The sequence below is a fragment of the Cotesia typhae genome, unplaced genomic scaffold (genome assembly GCF_013202065.1).
Source record: "Cotesia typhae breed Kobodo isofemale line unplaced genomic scaffold, CoteBio_Ctyphae contig_4, whole genome shotgun sequence".
In the NCBI taxonomy this organism is placed as follows: domain Eukaryota; kingdom Metazoa; phylum Arthropoda; class Insecta; order Hymenoptera; family Braconidae; genus Cotesia; species Cotesia typhae.
Genome location: NW_027423748.1, coordinates 5,079,289 through 5,100,814, shown reverse-complemented (window position 1 = coordinate 5,100,814; position 21,526 = coordinate 5,079,289). Strand labels below are relative to the sequence as shown.

General features: G+C 26.9%; 1 protein-coding gene and 1 long non-coding RNA gene across 5 annotated transcripts; one reads left to right on the top strand and one right to left on the bottom strand.

Annotated features, from left to right (window-relative positions):
* Window positions 1–31: 31 nt before the first annotated feature.
* Window positions 32–1,528, top strand: LOC141527177 (uncharacterized). The gene is made up of 2 exons (XR_012479156.1): window positions 32–453; window positions 527–1,528. It is a non-coding gene; the product is annotated as an uncharacterized LOC141527177 (long non-coding RNA).
* A 5,355-nt stretch (window positions 1,529–6,883) lies between these two features.
* Bicc (protein bicaudal C) lies at window positions 6,884–20,930 on the bottom strand. 4 transcript variants are annotated; one of them, XM_074242507.1, is made up of 11 exons: window positions 20,798–20,930; window positions 19,819–20,063; window positions 19,636–19,679; window positions 17,382–17,451; window positions 16,336–16,415; window positions 14,795–15,010; window positions 14,470–14,709; window positions 13,099–13,654; window positions 10,624–11,556; window positions 9,198–9,317; window positions 6,884–9,048 (listed from the first exon to the last, which is right to left on the bottom strand). In XM_074242507.1, the coding sequence occupies exons 2-11, from the start codon at window positions 20,039–20,041 to the stop codon at window positions 8,918–8,920; spliced, it is 2,613 nt and encodes an 870-aa protein (XP_074098608.1). In that variant the 5' UTR covers window positions 20,042–20,063; window positions 20,798–20,930; the 3' UTR covers window positions 6,884–8,917. The 4 variants fall into 4 exon arrangements, with proteins under 4 accessions (XP_074098608.1, XP_074098609.1, XP_074098610.1 ...); XM_074242508.1 differs by having other exon boundaries at window positions 10,624–11,544; XM_074242509.1 differs by lacking the exon at window positions 9,198–9,317.
* Window positions 20,931–21,526: the final 596 nt, after the last annotated feature.

Genomic DNA, 21,526 nt, shown 5'->3' with positions numbered 1-21,526 from the left:
TTTCCCGCTCGTTTACAGATGGCGCTCTTACTCATCAATCTTTTACACGCACACACTTGCTTGTGTGGAAGCGTTAACGTTTCTTATACACACAAGCATTTATTGTATTTATATACGGTTATAAAAATTCAACCCAATTCAATGTTAAATTTTTTTTATTTTATTTAATCGTAAATTGACTAATAGTTATAAAAATTTTTATTTGAATTAAAATTAAAATTAACAAATAAAAAAACAAGAATTTTATTTGAATTTAACTAAAAAAAATATCTACGTTGGATAGGCGCTTTTTCTTTAAATTTTTTTCATTTATTTGTAGATGTGTATCTCCACAAATACTTAGAAGCCGCGTGTATTATATAGTGTCGTCAAAGCCGGTAGTAATGCGAGCAGGTCCGTACCTTTAATCTATTTCTCCTTTTTCATTCAACTTTTTTTTTACAAACAAACTATGTAAGCATTTTTTAAATTTATATTTTTTAATTTAATTAATACAAGCTAATTAATTTTTTTTTTGTTGATATAGAAATTTCATACGATGTAGAGCGCATCAAAAATTTATTTGAATGTGTTCCTGATAATTGTGAGCAGACAAAAAAATATATATGTAAGTATGAGGATTTATATATATTTATTCAAAATTGTTCGTGCAATATTTTCGAGATAAAGTATGCAATCTAGGTAGTACATTTAGAATGTTCTAGAACCTTTACGTTTGGCCTCGTTTCCGGCGCATGGATATACTAAAAGGTGCGCAATATCAGGTCTTTTCCATCACATATATGTGTGTATGTGTGTATATATTTTTTTACCAAAATTAATTATCTAATAGCTCGTTAAATTTTTATCATCAATAAATTGAAGATAAAAATTTGATTGATTCGTTGAAACTTTTGAAACAGGAAAAAAATCCATTTGATAATTTATTATTTAAAAACAAAATAACGCCGAGCTTCTTTATTAATTTTTTATATGGGTGTTCTAAATAATCGCATTTTCCATCAGAATATTCTATTGTATTTGTTGTATGTTTGTAGGTATTGACGCATGCTTTAGATCAATTGGTTATAGATGAATTTATCTGATAAAACATTTAAAAATGACTGAAAAACAATTTTTTACTTTGCATAAAAATTAATTAAGCACTTGGTTTATTTTAATATATGATTTTTTTATTTACAATATTTATGTGTAATCATTTTGTAGATGGAGATAGAGCTGATGGTTTCATTGAATGACTGAGGGATTTTTTTTCGTTAATGTACTTTTTTTATTTTATGGAGCACGCGCCGGCAGTCATCGTGTAATACACGAGCACGTTTTACTCGAGCGGGAACAGCTGCCGGCAAAACCGTCGCAGGTGAAGATATGCTGGGCAGATGTACCGTTTTTAGGGAGGACCACAAGTCACCACACTTACTCAACTGTAGGCTAGTAGTAGTGTAGGTAAACGATGTGAGGAGAGGAATTAGATAGTTGGATGCTCATTAAAAAAAAAAAAAAAAAAAAAAGTAGAATAATTATAGATTCATCTATTTTAAAGAATTACATTTACAATTAATTCGAGTTAGAAATAAGCTCTTTCCAGCCGTTGAAATGTGATAAAAAAAAATGTTATTAAGTACACCTATGTACATATTAGTCTAATGAGTTTGATGAAAATAATCTAATTCTAATAAATTTTTAATTTTTTAAGAATTATTTTTTTTCAAAAATTAAAAATTTAGTTATCTTTTTTTTTTTTTCGCAATGATAATGTTTTTTATAAATAAAGTTTGGAACATTTCAATTCATAATTATGATGTTTAGATTTTTTTTTAACAATCATATTTTTTTTAAGTTTATCAAAAATACAAAAATTACAAAAGAAAAAAATTTTTTTAACTGCTAATTTTTCGATTAAAAAAGATTTGTAGAGAAATTGAAACATTGACGTGTTTTCAAATGCTTTAAAACTAATTGACTTATGTAATTTGGACTATTTTAATGGGAAGTATCATAAAGGCGTCGCAAAATAAAATAGTTTTAGAAAAAAAAATTTTAAAAATGTTCATTTTCCGACATTTTATTACCAAAAACGCGGGGGCCCGTCTTCCCCACTTACAAATAATTACCTTATTATTTTGTCAGAAATTTTTTTTATAAGAGAATATGGAGAAGCTCTATGACGTTGTTATTGAAAATCGATTTGTCCTCGTCGTCATGATGAAAATAATTGAGGTCAAGTGTGGAGAGTAAATTAAAACTTGAATAATTGCTTATTTATACAATTACTATTTTTATTTCATTAATTTTTTTTTTTTAATTATTAAGGTGGTTTGGACACGACATATAGTTTAAGCTATTGCTTTCCTTTTTGCTTGTTATTATTGCCTTTCTCACGGATTATCGTTAGCTCACTTCTACTCATGGTTATTTTGTGAATAAAAATTTTTTCTATTAAGATATTGATCAAACCCTTCGTCAGAATATATTTTTTTAATAATTTACAAGAAGCGATTCATGTAAACAAAAGTTTTTAGTTTTTTATATTTAGCAGATTCGATGAGACAATTTTAAATAAGAGTGTTTGCCTAAATTTTACTATCAACTGCACGTCAAAAGTTAATTTTTGAATAGCTAGTGACTTCGAAAACTCTTCATCAGATTTAAGAAAACAAATTATTTTATATTTTATATATATTTAATAACAACTAACATTTCAAAAAATCAGCCTTTTATCTTTACGTTGCTTCAACGTCCGATTTACCTTAATTGAGTTAAATAGTGTATAATAAACTTATGATAAAAGAAAATATTTTAATGTCACATATATACAACGAACCTATTCATATCTGAGGAGCTGATTTTCAACTCTTTCAAATATGAAAAGGGTATCTTTTCATATTTTAAAAACGCAGTTTTTATTAACTTTTAAATATTAATTACTTCGAAAATTATAAAGTAAATAAAAATTGATTTAATTTAATTTAATCGAAATTTAATTCTATTGAAATGTTATTACTTTTTTACTTGACTTTTATTTTCTTTTTTCACATAATATCCAAATTTAACTATTGTAAATTTAACGTATAAAGCCGATTAGCATTTGAATAAATAAATAAATAAATAACCGATAGCACTTTATAGCTAAATTAAAAAAATTCAATAAAAATATTTATAATTAGAGCTAACCAGTTTTTTGTCTCGATTAATAAAAAATGAAAAGATACCCCTTTGAAACTAAACTCCTCATCTATAGAATGGAATGGATAGTGAGTTTTCACAATTTTATTAGCGAAACATATATGAAACCGAACGTTATTTCGACGGTACTAATATATAACTTAACCCACATCTTGGTCTTTTACTAATAGTATATTTAGCGCATGCGACAAATTTTTTACTCTTCTTGGCTACTCATCAATTTTTCTTAACTTTCAGTACTTCATTGGAATCACTTTCAATTTTAAACTCGTATAATACGATAACTCATACAATATCAGATTACAACTATATCATATTGGCATTTTCTGTGTAGGTATATGTTACATATGTGACAATTCTCTATCTCTAGTCTCTAGAAATGTAAATAGTTCATTGATCTACAGTAACGTTTTTTTTTTTTTTTTTTTTGTTTGAAAAGATGGTCATAAAATATTTTATTAACGTTCTGCTCAGTTATTTTAAATTACACACTTGTAGCTATTTTGGATGTACGTAATTGAAGTACAGAAGAAGTAGAACGAAACTATGATATACTAGTTATACAGGTGGTTCCAAAAGTTTTCATAAGTTTAAAATTTAATCATGTTTCAGATCAATAATTTTAATTATTAATAAACGTCAAGTTTTTGTTTTTTTTATTTACAATAAATCAGTAATCACGTATTAATTTTATAAACGTGATTATCGTTTATAACAGTAACGGTTCGTTTTTCTCTATCTAAATTCAATCTTAACCATTTTTACATCAGGTCATATTTCTCCGATTAGCATATTATTTTTTTCTTTTTTAATTTTGTTTCAAGTCATTTATAATTTAATCAGTAAATTATAAGAAGTTGTCGACTATGGTAGTTTTTAACACTATGTGCCTGTATGACGGGCAAATAAATACGTGATGATAATACGTTTGTCTGCAATAAATCGTACAAGTGGTCAATGATAACGATATTAAATTTAATAGTGTTATTTCTGGGTTCTGTTATCTTAGTCCTCAGGACGGAGAGGAGAAAATCTATTGTTTAAATTCACAAAACCACGCTTCTATTTAAAGCGTTTATTAACCAAATGTAGAATATGTAAGATTTATACACAAGTTTACTTATTTTTGATAGTCTATATCTATGCAACTAATTGAAAATGTTCAAAAAGATTCGATAAGAAATTTTGCAGGATAAAAAAAATGATAAAAAATCATACAAATCCACGATGAGGATGTGTGACATTTTTATAGGATTATTTCGCGTTACTAAAACCATAAGGGCGTTTCTCAAAATATACGCCTTTATGACATTGCAGAATCAATAGGGCGTATAAAAAAAATTTTTTTTTGCTCCAATCAATATAAAAATAGTAAAAACATGAAAATCTATAAAGAAAACGAAAACAAAATTTTTTTTAATACACGCCCTTATGACTAAAAAAATTTTTCTTAAAACCATAAGGGCGTATATTAAAAAAATTTTTTTTTCGTTTTTTCCATAGATTTTAACTTTTTTACTATTTTTACATCGATTGTAACAAAAAAAAATTTTTTTATACGCCCTTATGGTTTTAGTAACGCGATTTTTTATATTATGAAAAATTTTCCGTGCCTACTTTGTTAAAAATCATTCATTTTTAAACCAAAGAATTGTTCGTTTTGATTTTGTGTTTTAAAAATAGTCAGATAATTGAAATGAAACTAAATGATAAGATTAAAAACAATGAAATACACTGGTCATTTTAACTGTGACTAATTAACTAATGGCATAAGATATATATAAAGTGAAAAATCTATTCAGAAAAATATTAAAAAAATAGGTTTTAAGTAAGTGTTTTTTTCCAGATCATTACAAAAGTATACATTGATGTTTTAATATCGAGAGATTAAAAACCAGAGTAATGATTGATTTATTGACTAATTATAATTAGTTTCTCATTAATAATGATGTAAGTCTTAGAAAAAAATCTTATCGACTTTTCAGATTATTGATTTTTTATAATAATTGTGAAAAATTAAATAACAAAAAAAAGCAGCGAGTCTTTTTATATTTATACATAAATTCTTGAAATAAAACAGCTTATGACTCAGTTAGTTAACAAAAGCTTTATGCGCTTATTAATACAGATTCTATATTTAAACCTCTATCAATTTATCGAAAACAATACCATTGTGAAGTTTTCATCAGTTTTTTTTATATAATAATTATTAATGAACTGAGATCTCGGAGATAACAATAAATTGAATGAGATCGAAAGTATTTTTTTCATCTTCAAATCTCACCCTATTTTATTAAGAAGCTTTTACTAAAATTTCAGTCAAATATAATAGTATAACTGAATAATTTTCGATCAAATTCTTGCTGTCCAATCGATGGCTAAAATATATCTACGGTTGTAGTCTGATCTCACATAGCCATGATTGATAATAACGTCATAAAATCTAGAACCTCATGAAATCTAGTCAATTTGGAGAAAAAAATAATAGTTTTAAAAAACTAAAAAACACGCTTTTTATAGAAAACCAAACTAAAAAATAGTAAATAAATTTATATTAAGAATAGTGTTAAAATTTTCAATAAATATAAATTAATAATAGGATGAATAAAAAAAAATTTTTTTCATTGTAAAAAAAGCGTGGAGTGCTTTTTAAGATATTATCAAAATGATAATCATTCTACTTATATCTGTCAGTAAAATATTTATAATTATTGACACCATGCATCCCACGCTTTTTTTAAAATGAAATAATTTTTTTTTTATTCACACTATTATTAATTTATATTTATTAAAATTTTCAACACTATTCTTAATTTAAATTTATTTTCTATTTTTTAATTTGGTTTTCTATAAAAAGCGTCTTTTTTAGTTTTTCAAAACTATTATTTATTATTAACTTTTTAATTTGGTTTATTTATAAAAGATTTATTAGTTTTTTTAAACTATTATTTGTTTTGTTGAATTAAAAATTCTCTTTGGTGTTCGAAAATTTGTTAATATTAGATAAGTCGACTAAAGATAATGGTTGAAAATTAAAATTCCTGCCTTATCGACTATAAAGAGAAAATTATTATAATTAAAATTCTTGCCTTATCGACTATATAAGTATATACATATATATGTTGCTTTGTAATCATTTATAGACTGATAGAAAGACAATCTTGATTCAAGAAACTTTTTTTCTTGAAAATTTGAACTCTTCCCTGATAGCTACCTTACCTATAACTTACTGTCAATCTACGTCCGCAATTTGAAGCAAACTTGACGGAAAGAGTTGGCAAAGCGAGCGATTACCTATTAATTACCTATAACTTACTCTGCAAATAGACGTCAAAACTTGCTGTACAAGTATTTCCTTCAAATTTTAGTAAAGTTGAAAGGAAATTTAACTACAAGTTTGATTGTTAACTTGTATTCAAGTTGCGGTCGTAGATTTCCGTCAATTTGCTTACAACTGTTGTTGAGAGAACAATTACCGCCAACTTGATGTATAAATTAACCGTAACTGCTGGGAGTCAACACTTACTGAGAAAGCGCTGGCTATCAGGGAAGACAAGAAGTTCTTAAAGCAAAATAATCATTTGTCTTCCAAAATAAATTCTTAGATCAACAAAATATCTCTTGAGTCAACATAAATTTTCTATCAGTGTAGCTTTAGTATTCATATTAGTTATTTAATAAGAATAAATATTCAATATTATTAATTTTAAATAAATTTTTTACTTGTATCAAAATAATAATATCAAAATATTTAACAAATTTTCACATGCTACATTTTATTACCAATAACATTAACAATATATTTCTCGATTGTTTATATCTTTGAAATGATCAAGAGCTAGATGAATCAGATCGAATTGAATTAAGTAGTTTTCAAAATTGCATTAATTGCTACTTGATCATTTCATCACATATACATTTTTTATATCATCATTTATTATTGGATAAACAATAAAGCCTATTCTTTTACAAAATTTAGACTTCGCTCTCAGTTAATAAAACATGCAAAAAAAAAATATTTTTAGGGGAAAAAAAATTATTTCTATCATGATATTTAAATATGAGTGAATGGTACAAGCGGTTTAGAAATACAATTATTGTAACGAGGACTAATTATTCAAACGAACACAAGTTTTTTTTTTTTAATGTCGTTAAGATCAAAAGTCGTTATAACAATTCGAAGATTACTTGTACTTGCAAAAAAAAATTATATCACGATACTGTTTTTAATAATTTAATGCATTAGTTGACAAATATTTCAATTACTTGCTTTTAAAACTCTATGTTTAGTCAAAAAACTATTAGTTGTAAAAAAAAAGAGAAAATTCACCGTATTTTATAGTCAATTATAAGAGCGTTTGTGAGCAAAGCTCATTGCCTAACGCATTTATATGAGAAAAAAAAAAAAAAAAAAATTAAGTAAATAAATTAGTATTTAAAATATTTTTTGATTTAATTATAACTGTTTGCGAGTGCAATGGCTCAAATAAAAGCATATTTCCCTTTTTTACTCATTTGATATTAAAAGAGAGATAAATTAATAAATTATTAATTTTTAGTACACTGAACTGACAACTATCATACAATAAGGGAAATTTTTTAATCATTTTAAAGTTTTCATTGCACAATTTATCAATTCATTTAATCGTGTGATATTCAATCACCGGCATGCAAATAGTTGATTTCACTACGTAAATACATATGTCGTCTTCTAAAAAGGAATAAATTATTAATATAGTATAGTAATAATAATGATAATAATAAATAAGCTATTGTTTAACTAATTAAAACTTGAAAATTTCAATGTTCATTTTTCTAATTCGAAGCTTGGAGTTCAAATATTATGTTATATTATAATGAATTTTCAAGCTCAGTTGAATTAAAATAATCCTCTTTTTAGAAGACGATGCATGTATTTAAACGTGGTAAAGAAAATTTATTATAATTAACCTAATTAACAAACTCGATTGCTTATATTCATACTTTGATAATGTGTAACTTAGCGATATAATTGATCAATTCACGAATACGTGAAAAAATTTATGCACGCGCTTAGCAGGTAAAAATTGCGGATTATTATTTTGTAATCATCACAGATGATTTTGTACAATCAGAATTTATAATCCTATATACAGTATATACAGATAAGTGCATTTATATATTTATACCGATAAAGTTTTTAACTGACGTTAATTTCGAGCATCTGGTATAATTTACAACAATAAATAGATTGAAAATTAATTTATGCTCAGCTCGTTGGTTAAGATTTAATAAATATAATGCAATATGAATATATATAAAAAAAATTGATTGATGATCACGATTTTGATAATGATGATGATTTTCTCTCACTCTATCTATCTATAAATAATATTAGCAATAACAAATTTGTGTACCAGCTTGAAAGAGATCGTTTGAACTCAAATTTAAAATAAGAAAAAAAAATAAATAAAGAGAAAGAAAAGAAAATATGTATGAAAAAAAATTAATATACGTAATCAAGTTGTTCCGGTACACAAACATAAACTCTGGCCTTTTCCTCGAGGCCTTTAAAATATTGAATGCAACGTGTAATTTTAATAAATATATATCCCGCAGTCAAATCAGCGCTACTATCATATATCCTCTCGTAATATTTTTGTATATGATAGTAGCACTGATAAACATTTTCTACCTTGACTATTACGATTTTTGACTTAGAGTAGAAATAGGAATTTACTCGGTATCATCATTACCACTTGCCCTCGACGGTAGTAGTGGTACTCGATATTCCAGAGCTCGATGATGTATTCGGAAGAGAAGATTTACGCTCAGCTCCAGGTGCTACGCTTCCTGAGTACGGCATCGACCTTTTGTTCAACTCTGAAATAATTGTAATATTCTTATTATAATAGTCATTGTCATATTATTTTTTTTTTTTTTTAGTGTCATACTATGATATTATTATTTTATTTAATTTCAAGTGCTGCAATTATGAGAATGGGTTTTTAGGTCAGTAAAGCAGTACATACCGGCAATGAGAAGTAAAATTCTACGTCTAGCACCCCAAGCTTTAATACCAATCTCGCATAAATCTTTGTCAGTCAACGAGCGGAACGTCAGCATGTCTATTTCGTTAGCCACTAATAAACCTGTGTTTTTAAACAAAAGCAATGAAATTATGAGCATTTGTTATTTATTGAGATGAATTAAATAGTTAATTTAATGAATTATGCGCTTGAAGCAGTGTTACATTGATAATTATTACATTGTTATGGTAGTCACAGATATTTTGTTTTATACAAAATTAGAGCAAGAAAATTTAAGTTTTAATTTTGTTCTTTATTATTAAAAAAAAACAAAAACCTCGAAAAATATTCAATTAAGAAAGTCCTTTCGCTCCAGTTGAGTCACAACAACTGTAGTAGTAAATATTCGATAAATTAAAATAAAAAATCCATAAAAATTCCTAAAATTAAAAAATAAATAGTATATGAGGCATTAATCGTTGAAATTTTGAAAGTTAAAAAAAAATTAATTTGACTCTTGCTATATTTCAGTTGTTTACAATTTCATCACAATATAACGTTAATCACGTTTAAGTTTTTGCAGTCAGTGTAAATAAATAAATTAATTAAAAATGTTTAGTCATAAAACCACAACATTCTAATGTCTCATGGCAAGAATACTAGTATTTTTGAATTATTGTTTTATTTTTTAATTATGAAGTATGAAAATTTGTTAACAAAAAATCGCGACCCAAATGCCAAAAGGAGGTATAAAAAAACTTTTGATTTTGCTCTGAAATATAAAATTTAACTCTAAAAAATCAATCCAGATCATTTAATATTGATGAATTTCCCCCTGTGACTTATCAATCATGTTATATATCGCAACTGTTTTTTTTTTCTTTTTCAATCAAAATTATAAACAGAATTCGTATTAAAATTGTAATAATTAATAATAATGAAAAACATAAGCGCTACGCAACTTTGCCAAATATTCTGACGCTATTTAAATGTAGATTACTTAAAAATTTCCTGTGATTTTATAATTTTAATTTCTCTATAAATTTCACGGCAAACTTCATATTTTATTGCAAAAAAATGAAACCTGAATACTTCGAAAACCTTATTTTGAGTTTTGTTTCACCTTATCTAATCGTTAGTTAATACCATAATTCGAGAAAATTGTTAAGGTCGGACTTTCTCGTAAGACTCGGAAAAAATACGAAGATTAAAAAAAATTTTTTTTTTTTTTCAAAAATTTGCACGGTGAAGAATAAATTAAACTTAACTAGTAGATAAATAAGGACTTTAACTATTAGATAAAAATGATTTATTTTTTTTTATTCAAAATTGATGGCGAAAGGACCTCCTCAAATTTTTTTTCAATTATGCGACCAACATAGTAACACAAAACTAATAATTAAAATAAAAATAGTAAAAAATGACTTACGTATGTACTTGTCCATCCCAATATCGGTCAGCATGGTAGTCATGTCAGTGTGGGGTCCCTCAAGCACTTTCTGAAGTCGTGACTGAGGTGTATGATCGATATACGAAGAAATACCAAGTATGCCCTTATCTTGAGCAGAATCTACGCTTGAGCCGAAAGCTAACGGTGTTTTAGGACCGTCCCAGAGGTCCGAAGTTTCCATCGGTTTAGAGCTCACCGAATAGTCTAAAGATGTCACGGTAGCTGGAGGCATTGTCTGGCTTAGTCCATAACCGGACCACGTTGGAGTTGGTACTCTGTACTCCGTTGACTTGGGGACGTTTTGCATTGCCTTAAACGCCATAATCTTCTTCTGCTCATAGTCAAACGCTGTGAATTGACGACTCGATGTCCGCTCGTTAGGTTGCTCATTAATTCCAAAGTCAGAAAAAACTCCAGAGATGTCCATACTTGAGTCTGAGAATCCAATTGGAGATGGAGAGACATTACGCGGGCTGGCTGATGGACTTGTTAAAGTGCTTGAAGCACTGCTGTATGAAAAGTAGTCACCGAGAAGAGACTGCCCATGGCGATGCTGGTTCACACTTGGGTGTTGGTTAACACTTGGGTGTTGGTTAACACTTGGGTGTTGGTTAACACTTGGGAGTTGGTTAACACTTGGGTGTTGGTTAATACTTGGGTGTTGGTTAATACTTTGGTGCTGGTTGACAGTAGCTGGAGCCAAAAGATTACTCTGCATCACTTGACGAGTAGCTGTCAGAAGCTGAACATTTGGATGATTTATTCCATACGGAGAGTAAACCGAACCAGCCGATCCACCCCAGTTTGAAGATAAATTAAATGAACCGATCGATGTCGGAGATAATGACAACGGTGACATGCTGTATGGAGATGTACTTTGCGAACTCATTGGTGTTATGCCTAAAAATTTTACTATTAATTATTTTAAGTTAAAGTTAAATAAACTATACTGATAAAAGTATTTATCAATTTCTAGCAGGTCAATTATTTGGAAAAAATTACTTCATTATTAAATATAACTAAATAATTTTTTTAATTATAGTACATTAATAGTTAAAAAAATTTTTTAAACTATGTCTTGTTTACGGTGAGAAGATTATTTTTAAATAAATAACCACATAACCTTTTACAATTAAGTTACGATACAACAATCATTTTTATCGTAAAAAAAAAAAAAAAATTCAGTCAATTATTACAACTATTGTTTTATCATTAATTTTATATTTTCTTGATCTCGTTATCAAAAAATTCATAATAGTCCTTTTGCCGTTATTCTTATGGCTGTACGCAAAATCAGGTTGATAAGATTTTCCAACGAGTATTTATGTAATATTGATACGAGGAAATTAAAAATAATTTAATGGTTTAAACTTAAATTACAAGAAAAACTATAATTGATAGCTCTTAAATATTCGAAAAAGTAGCTTCTTTGCACCAAAATACATAAATAATGCCTGAATGCATAATTTATTAACTGCTAATGATCTAATGTTATGAAATTTTATTAAATACTAATGAATCCTTCTATCAATGTAGTTTTTAAAAAGGTCATTCGGCAGCCGAAATGGAAGTAGATTTCACAAACAGATAATTTTACTTATTATGAATATTAGAAATAACATAATGATTCAGAATTTTCCTCCTGAGGACCCGGTATGTAAAAGAAAGGTAACGCGTTATTTTACATAGTACCTCAAGGGTGATGCGGAAATCTGTGTCATGACACATTCACCGACATACAAATATAATTAAATGTTAATTATAAATATAATACGTATCGCAAAAATAGTCTACATATTATATAATTTTTTTGAATCGAAAACATTGATACAACTGAAAAGAAACAGTATAGAAAAAAAAATGTATTTAGATTCCACAGAAAAAAAAAGCATTGAGAATAAGCATAAAAAACATAGATTTTTGTAAGACATATTGGACAAATTGATCGAAAAAACGATTGCAAAAGTAAAATTTCATTAAAAATCTACAGACAAATTAGGTCTACTCAATTTAGAAGGATAAAATGGCAGGAAAATTGAAGCTCGAATTTTTCTGATTTTTAAAATTTTGAAACTCTGTAATTTCTAAACTATGTGACCGATTAAGCTCATGTTTGAACTTTGCCTTGGTATTAGTCTAAAGATTGAGTATGTTGAGTTTGAAAAAGATAAATTATGAATTAGAGACGCTATCGTCCGGATAAGCCGCGTTATATCGAATATATATATATATATATATATATATATATATATATATATATATATATATATATATATATATATATATATAATATACATTTATAAAGTTTTGAACTGATAGTATTTTCTGAACCAGCTTGATGAACTGAGTCAGAAAATAGCGAAATTTTTCAAAAGTTGAGACATGAGGACAAATGCAATAGTTAGATTTTTATGAAATCTACTGAAAATGATCTATAATAAAATAGTTTATTACCTGCAGAACTTTCCGTTCGGCCATGCATATTAGTGGACACAATACCAGCAGTATTACCAAGAAAGAGATTTGAAGCGTTGGGAATGTTATAAGTGTCAGGGATCATTGCATGAAGTCTTGGCTCTTTTAAGTTAAGAATTTGTCTTCGGGCTTCATAAATTCTGGTTGCATTTTTTTCAACGCCTTTTATTACGATAGAAATAGCACTGATTTTTGGCTTGTTTCGAACGCTGATAAAGACATCTTGAGTTTGCATAAGTTGTGAAATGGTTTCAGAGTCGAAGGTCGGCGTTGCATCTTCCGGGAAATCAAACATTACAACTAGCGGTAGTGAACCTATGAGATGCTGACGTGCCAAGTAGACATTATTAATCCCACCGGTAATTATGACGTTACTCTTTTTGAGACTGGGGATATTTGGGTCTCCAGCATCCGGGAACATTATCTGTGTAGAGGTGCGCTGCATAATCAACTTCAAGTTATTGCTCTGTTTACCTAAAACCACGCTATGATGCTGCGGAGAGATTTCCATCGACATTTGAACAGATATTTGACTCTGAAAACAAATTTATTAAGCAATAAATACTTACTCTTATGATGTACATCGTCATTGAAAACATAATTACGACTTTATTAAATAAAAGAATAATAAGGAAATTCATTTTGAATAGAATTAGTATTAAACAAATTATTTTTTATGATAGTCCTTGACCCTGTGCAAGTAAAAGTTGTGTTTAAATAGATGTAACTGCTTATAAAATTTTGTTTAACGTTTATTATTTTTTTATATCGATTTAAACACTTGGTGTCAAGGTTGTGTTTAATTTTAAGTAAAAAAATGAAATACTAATTATTCTTTAGATTCATTTTTTGTGTGTATTGATTGTATAATCATAAAATTTTTTAATCTTAAGAAGTAAAATATAAGTAAGAAGAATGTATATACCAATTTTTATATAGACATCTATTTTGAGTTTATTAATGTTATAGTGGTAATAGAATTTTTAAATCTTATTAAGTAAATTATGATTCAAAAGAATTTAGATATTTATTTTTACTTAGACATCTATTTTTTGTGTATTAATTTCTTAATCGTGTACTAAAATTTTTAATCTTAGTAAGTACAACAAGTAAATCTAAGTAAAAAAAATTGAGATACTTATTTTTATATAAACGTCTTTTTTTTTATTGAATGAAAAAAAAATTTTTTTTTTTCAATTTCAAAAATTTAAAGTTATTGTAAAAAAATCTACAAATTTTCGAATAAATTTCAATTAAAAAAATTGCTCTCAATGTTTATGTTGTTTGTTAAATAGCGCATATAATTTAATTACGTAATGAAATTTATTTAGATAATTATGGTTCGCTTACCGCTAAATTTTTGCATAAATACCCTATTAGTCGGGTAGTAGCCTCCTTGACTTGATGTACTTCCCATTCGCAACCTTTAACCACCACGAGAGTAGCATGTAATTTAGGACGAGTGCGAAACATTACTTGTACATTAAACTGCTCTTGAATTTTGACAATGCATGGACTGGTTGAGTCAGGAACAGCTTGCATTGATCCCATTATCGGTAGCTCGAAAGAAAAAATCAATGGAGTAAGATTCTGTAAAAGGTAATATTTTAATTGTCGAGCAAATGTTATCTATAAAAAAAAAAAAAAATAAATAAATATTAAATAACGTATTTACTCTAATTCGAGTACGAGCTTTCTCAACACCTTCCATATCTCCTGCGATAGAAACTTGATTGCTTTTTTCTTGATGATTACTGCGATTGCTGTCGGGAAAGTGTATGTGACAACCGGTCTCTTCCATTACGCGCTTTATTGTTAATCCACCTTTTCCAATTATATGTGAATGATCTGTGTAGCTAACGTCAAGCTTCATCGTCACGCGCAATGCTTGCTGCAATAAGTAAAAAAAAAAAACGATTTGATAGTTAATTTCCATCGAAGTTGTTGCAATACGTAATTTTTTTTTAATTGATACAATTCAGACTGCTAATTATTAGCTTCTTAATAATATAAAAAAACTTCAGCTTAAATAAAATGTTTCACAGCTCGTAAGCTTCCGACATTGCTTTTCGAGGTCAATCATTTTATCATTATTTTTATTACATATTGGTATTATAATATTCGTATAAAAAACTGAACTTCACGCCCTTATAAGTTACATTATTATGATTATTATTTTTACATTAAATTTTTTATTATGATTCTACACTATTCAATTGAATAAAAATAAAACATGTTATTATTCAAAAAAATGTTGAATATTATTAGCTATAAATTTTATGATCATATTTTTATTTAATTATAATTGTATTCTACATATTAAAAGTTTATTCTAATTATATTGAGTTATATTTTTCCCAATAATTTATTAATATATACTTACATCTATGGAGTGTAAAAAATAAATTTTATATTTTCATCGAAATTCATTATATTGATATTTTTTTTTTCAAGAAAAAAAAATAATGTAAATTGAAATGTAATTAAAGTATTTATCTTGCATTTTATAATAATAATAATAATAATAATAATAATAATAATAATAATAATAATAATAATAAAATATTTATTTATGAATCATTTTTAAAAAATATTAAGGGGAATAACTACTGTGAAATTTCAAAAAAAAAAAAAAAATTTTTTGTTATATCAAAGTTTATACATTCAAAAATATTTATCTAGCGTTTTGTATGAAAATATGGTGGGGAACGATAACCACACGCATGCAGATTACAACGCAGTTTGATTTTTTTTTTTAGGTGTTCCGTTTTTGAGTTAGAGATTCCACTGAGGTGAGGGGAATTTTTTTGTATACTTTATAAAACAAAAAAAAAACCTTATCGTCAAATTCTTTTATTATCCCAGTCAAAAAAATTCCCAAAAATCACCTATTTTTTCGATCCTCACAGTGGCTATGTGAGGATCGCCATTTAAAAGTAAATGTATCAATAAATTTATTTTCTTATATTGATGATTGATAATTAATTATTGATTCATTAATTCTATCAATTGATAATTATTAAAAAATTATAAAGTTAATTGAGTTGTGTGTCAATAGATGTATGTCAATATGTATGTTAATTTCAATAAAAGACACTTGATCAACTAATTTAAAATTTCTTCAATATAAAATATTTCCAACACTTTACTGGCATTTAAAATTAATCGACTATCGAATGCAGTAATTGTAAAAATAAATTAAACAACTAAACTTACGCGTGTGTCCAGGATCAGCATGATCTTCTCTTTGGCAGCCTGTACATCCTCTTGACGACCAACGACCTTTATGTGTGGATCTAAAAATAATCGTAAAAAGCAATCCATTACACAATGAACAATAAATAATTTTGACATGCATTTATTTATTAGTCTACAATAAATTATAATTTAAATTGTATACAATATGATGATAATAACATAATTGAACATAAAAGTTTCAAAATTTCCGTCAATCATCGGAATATTATTTAACGCAAATGATTATCGTATCGATATGAAAAAGGAGGGTCGAGTGCGTGGAAATTACCACAAGGTCACGGCCATATACGAGGACGATTGCGACTTTGGGTTTCTAAGTGTGCAAGCAAAGCGGAATAAGTGTGATGAAATCTGAATAGAAGCTAGAACAATGAGGACCAACGAGAATTAACAAGCTATGGAAATTTACACAATTACGCTTCTAAAATAAAATATTTAATTTTAATGGCTCACATTTGATCAAAACTTGATTCTACTTTTTGATATAAATTTTTTTTTTTTTTTTTTATAAAAATAATCATAAATTAATAAATTACAGTCGTCATAATGATATACATGTGTACATTAATGTTACTAATAATTAATTATTTGAGATAGGTCCGGAGTAAAAGGAATTAATCACCAAAAAATTTCCATAGCTTAGTTCAATGTTTCCACCTAGTCTTGCGACACCTAGTATACTTTATTATATTAATAATAATATCAACACTAACTACAACGATAAATGTTTTTTCTAAGCAAATTGAGATTACGAGTATATATTTATAAAAAACATATAACCTTGTAGCAATTCAAATGAACAAAACTAAGAAAATCAAATGGTAGATAATTAATTGTATTACGTTAAAAATGATACGTCAGTCACGTAAGATAGTAAATTGACGTAACTTGTGACACGAATGCGATACTAACTACCGCGTGACTTATATCAATTAATATTGATAGTTAATTTTATTGATATACAGTCTAACTATTAAATTAATACATAAGAATAATAGAAATACCTTTCTTCGACTTTGCACCGATTTTCAATCTCGCTGGCCAAGAAATCATCGTACTTGTTTGTTCCATAATCTGCAATTGTAATTTGTTTTATTAAATATTATTTACTGTTAGATATAAATATTTCCGAGTGCTACTAAGCATGATCACTGTTAATATTGTTAAATTATAAGCGGGGTTAAATTTATAAAAATTAATAGCAAACATCAGTTTTAATTAAGTAGAGCTAAGCTGAAAAGTGCAAAGTTATTAAAGATCAAAAATTTGCAAATAAATATCTTTAAAAATATTACCACAGTCATCTTGAAGCTATGCTCGTTAGCTTCCCGTTATGATGAACTAAAAAAAATATATATATCAATATATATATTGTTTTATTCAAATAATTTGAAGATTAATGTATATTAGCATTTTTTTAGCATTGATAAATGTCACTTCTCTTGCAAAAGTTATCAATGTGTTGACAGAAACCGGTGGAACCCAGACTAGAGAGATCTATTTATCACTTTCACCATATTCGTGTTATCTTAATTTTTATCAATAATAAATGCATTTAATTGCATTAAAATTTAATTAAGTTTTTGTTATTAATGGACAAGATCAACTCGCCTTATAAAAATATTTTTAATTATTTATTTCATGAAACTATTGTTATTGTTATTTCTATTTTACTGAATAAAATAAACAGGTTTTAGTTAATGTTAGTCATGTACACTAACTCGCGATGATTTTACTCGCAACTCGCGAGACAGACTGACTTACTGACTGACTGACTAATTCAAGATAATGTAACGGGCACTTGGTCACGAGCTAGGTCGACCTCCCACTCAATAATCCCTCTCCCAGTCTTTTTACTCGAACTTATCTTTCCTGTCTCTTATACTATATTTCCTTATATTCATAATCTATAATCAATTTACAAGACTGTTGTCTCTGAATTTATATATATATATATATATATATATATATATATATATATATATATATATATATATATATATATATATATTTTTTTTTTTTTACTGATAGTTAATGATTTATTGCACATTTTCGTAACGTTAATTTTATTGAACTCGATAAAATAAAAGCGTTCAATTCATATTTTATTCTAAACTTATTTTTACTTTATATTACCATAGTTTTATAAATAAATTAAACTATTCTATTTCGTATATTCATTGAAAAAATAATTGATTTGAAAAAACATATTAAAACGTTTAATTATTTATTGAAACTTCAAATTTATTATGTTAAATCAACACAAAAAAGTGTTAAATGTTTAACATAAAAATTTTTTAACGCAAAATTTTTTGGGGTGTAGTTGTGTTTTGATGGTGAAAAAAATATAATTGTTAAAAAAATATAATCTCGATACTCAATTCCTATGAGAGTTTATGAAAATTAAAACCATCAAAATAAAATTAATTATTTAAATCACAAATGGCTATCGCTGAAAAAATATCAAACCCAATTAATGATGAACCCGTTACAAAATTTTTTTTAGTCTCTCAATTATATAAATTAATTTTTGACATATCGCATTACTGATGCCATGAGAGCGTATAAAAATTATACGCCCTTATGGACCCGGGAACCATAAGGGCGTGTAATAAAAATCCTATTTTTTTTTCTAAGTCCAAAAAACAATTTTTAGGTTGAAGAAAATTTTTTTTTTGCATTTCTTCACGTTTCATGCAAAAATACGTTGATTTCCGAAAAAAATATCATAGCATCCAAGGTGGGTCCCTGGAGCCATAAGGGCATATAAAAAAGTTTTTTTTGGAAATGCAAAAAAAAAAATTTTTCTTCAAACTAAAATTTTTTTTGGACTTAGAAAATAAATAGAATTTTTATTATACACTCTCTTGGCATCCGAGGTGAGTCCCGGGAGCCATAAGGGCATATAATTTTTTTTTTGTATTTCTGCATATTTCGGACAAAAATTTATCATAATAAATTAACTATTGTTGAAAACAATATGAAATATTGAAAAGGTCTAAATTCAGATCAAGATTTTTTCAATGATACTAAATTTAATTAAAAAATCTTATTTTATCATATAAATACACTGAAGACAAAATTTTCCTTATTCTCTTAATTATATAAATAATCTTTTTTTTGTGTGTAGTTGACTGTTAACCTAAAAATCCGAAAATCGATACTTATCCCGTATCTAATTATAATTACACGGTTACCAAGTGTAATATCATTTGTTTCCAGGTATGACAATAAATAAAGAGGGATTACTTTTCATACCTTTTCAAAGAACACATCAGCCCGCTCCAAAGATTCGTCTTCACCTGTAAATGAATAATAATGAATGAACGAAACTAAATATAAATATCAACATTGACACAAAATTCTAATAATAGCTCATGACACTCACACAACCAACAATCAAATAGAGTTTAAGGTAGAATACTCTGTACTTGTACATACCTGTCAGCATTTGTTCGAGTCGGCGACGATTAACGCGAAAACGTTCGCGTTTCAGATCTTCGAGGTTGTCAATACCTAATTGGCGAGCCAAAATTGTAATGTCCTCGTTGTAGTCGAACCCTTGGTACTCGGAAGCTGCTGTAGTGGTGGTTGCCTCAGATGTTTCCGACATCGTCTCCATTGGCCTCCGATGCTCTGTAAATCCCAAATTGTCGGGCTTCATCTTGGAATTTTATTTCTTTAATCTGGAAATATATTTTAATTAATGTTCAAACAAAAAAATATTTTATTTTCTTATCTGGTAAAAATAAAATAAAATACAACGCGTAAAATTCATGTTCAGTTGACAATATTTTAATTTTAAACAAATTATTACGAAAAAGAGTTAAAAAATATGAATTTGATAATTTTACTTTAATTTAATTAAATTTTATTGATTTTTTATTGTTTTCATTTAAATAGTTAATTTTAGTAATGATATTAGTATTTTTTACGTATTTCATTTCATTTCATAAAATGGGTAATTTTTATATTTAAGATTTTAGAACATAAAACCCGAATCAAGGTCAAACCAAAATGGACGCCATTTCGTTCCTGTTACTACAAATATTAATAATATCAACGATTCACAAGTAATTAAAATATAAATTTACAAATTAAACATTAATTTAATAAATAAAATTATTTTAATTAAAACGAAAAATATTATTAATTAAATCATCAGAGATTATAATTTATTAAGACAAATATTTAACGAGCCCGAGGTAAAGGCACATTGCAAATAAACAACTACACACATTCTAACAGTTAAACTATTTTTATTATTATTAAAAAAAGTTTTATCAAAAAATAACACGAATTTCAATAAGTATAGAAATGATGTTAAAAAATTATTAATAAGATTGCGTAATTTTCAAAGAAAACACGGTGAAATTCGCGGTAAAAAGCGACATTCCTATTACAGTGGCGCAATACTTACAATACAAAAGAAGCGCGTAGAAACACAGATTGATATTGTCGGCAACGTGTGAACGGAGCGAGGCTTCGCGCTGCAATGAATGTGAGCTGTGAATTGTGAGCCGATCTACAGTGAGCTGCAGAGGTGTTATGTCATTCAATATGTTGACGAATCACGCACAAGTACATAGACAAATAAATCAGACTAAAGACGGAAGAGAGAGTGCGCTGACTTAGAAAACAGTACAAAGAAAGAAGAAAGGATGAAAGTGTAAATATATACAAACATAAGGAATTAATTTAAGTATACATGTAGTGTAGAATAAATAAGGAAGTTTGCTGTGTCATTAAAGAGAATTCGATGAAGATAGAAAATATATTCATCACTTATCATTGACGTATGTACGTACTGGTTAAACTTAATAACAAAATTAGTTTTAATGAAAAAAAATCAAAACATACTTGCCTTGTTTAGGAGATCCTTGACTAATGCATTGTTGAGTAGATGTATTAGTAGTATTTATATTAGTCGGATGTAGATAAAATACTAACACTATTTAATTATCATGAGGCTGAAGTAGTTAGCAGACTTTTCACAATTTTTTGATTTTTCTTGAAAAATCAACTAGGCATAGAAAATTATTTATAAAAATGTCATTTATAATTTTTCAGAGCTTTTAAAGATATAATTTTTAAATAAATTTTTTTTGCTATAATTTGTTTGTTAAGAAAATTCTAAAAATTATCAGAC

Excerpts from the sequence above, each read along its gene's own strand:
- Bicc (XM_074242507.1), bottom strand. The coding sequence starts at position 20,041 with ATGAAGCCCGACAATTTGGGATTTACAGAGCATCGGAGGCCAATGGAG. Across the intron at positions 17,452-19,635 it reads CTGATGTGTTCTTTGAAAAG|ATTATGGAACAAACAAGTAC; the intron begins GTATGAAAAGTA and ends TTACAATTGCAG. Across the intron at positions 15,011-16,335 it reads TGCTGATCCTGGACACACGC|CAAGCATTGCGCGTGACGAT; the intron begins GTAAGTTTAGTT and ends TACTTATTGCAG.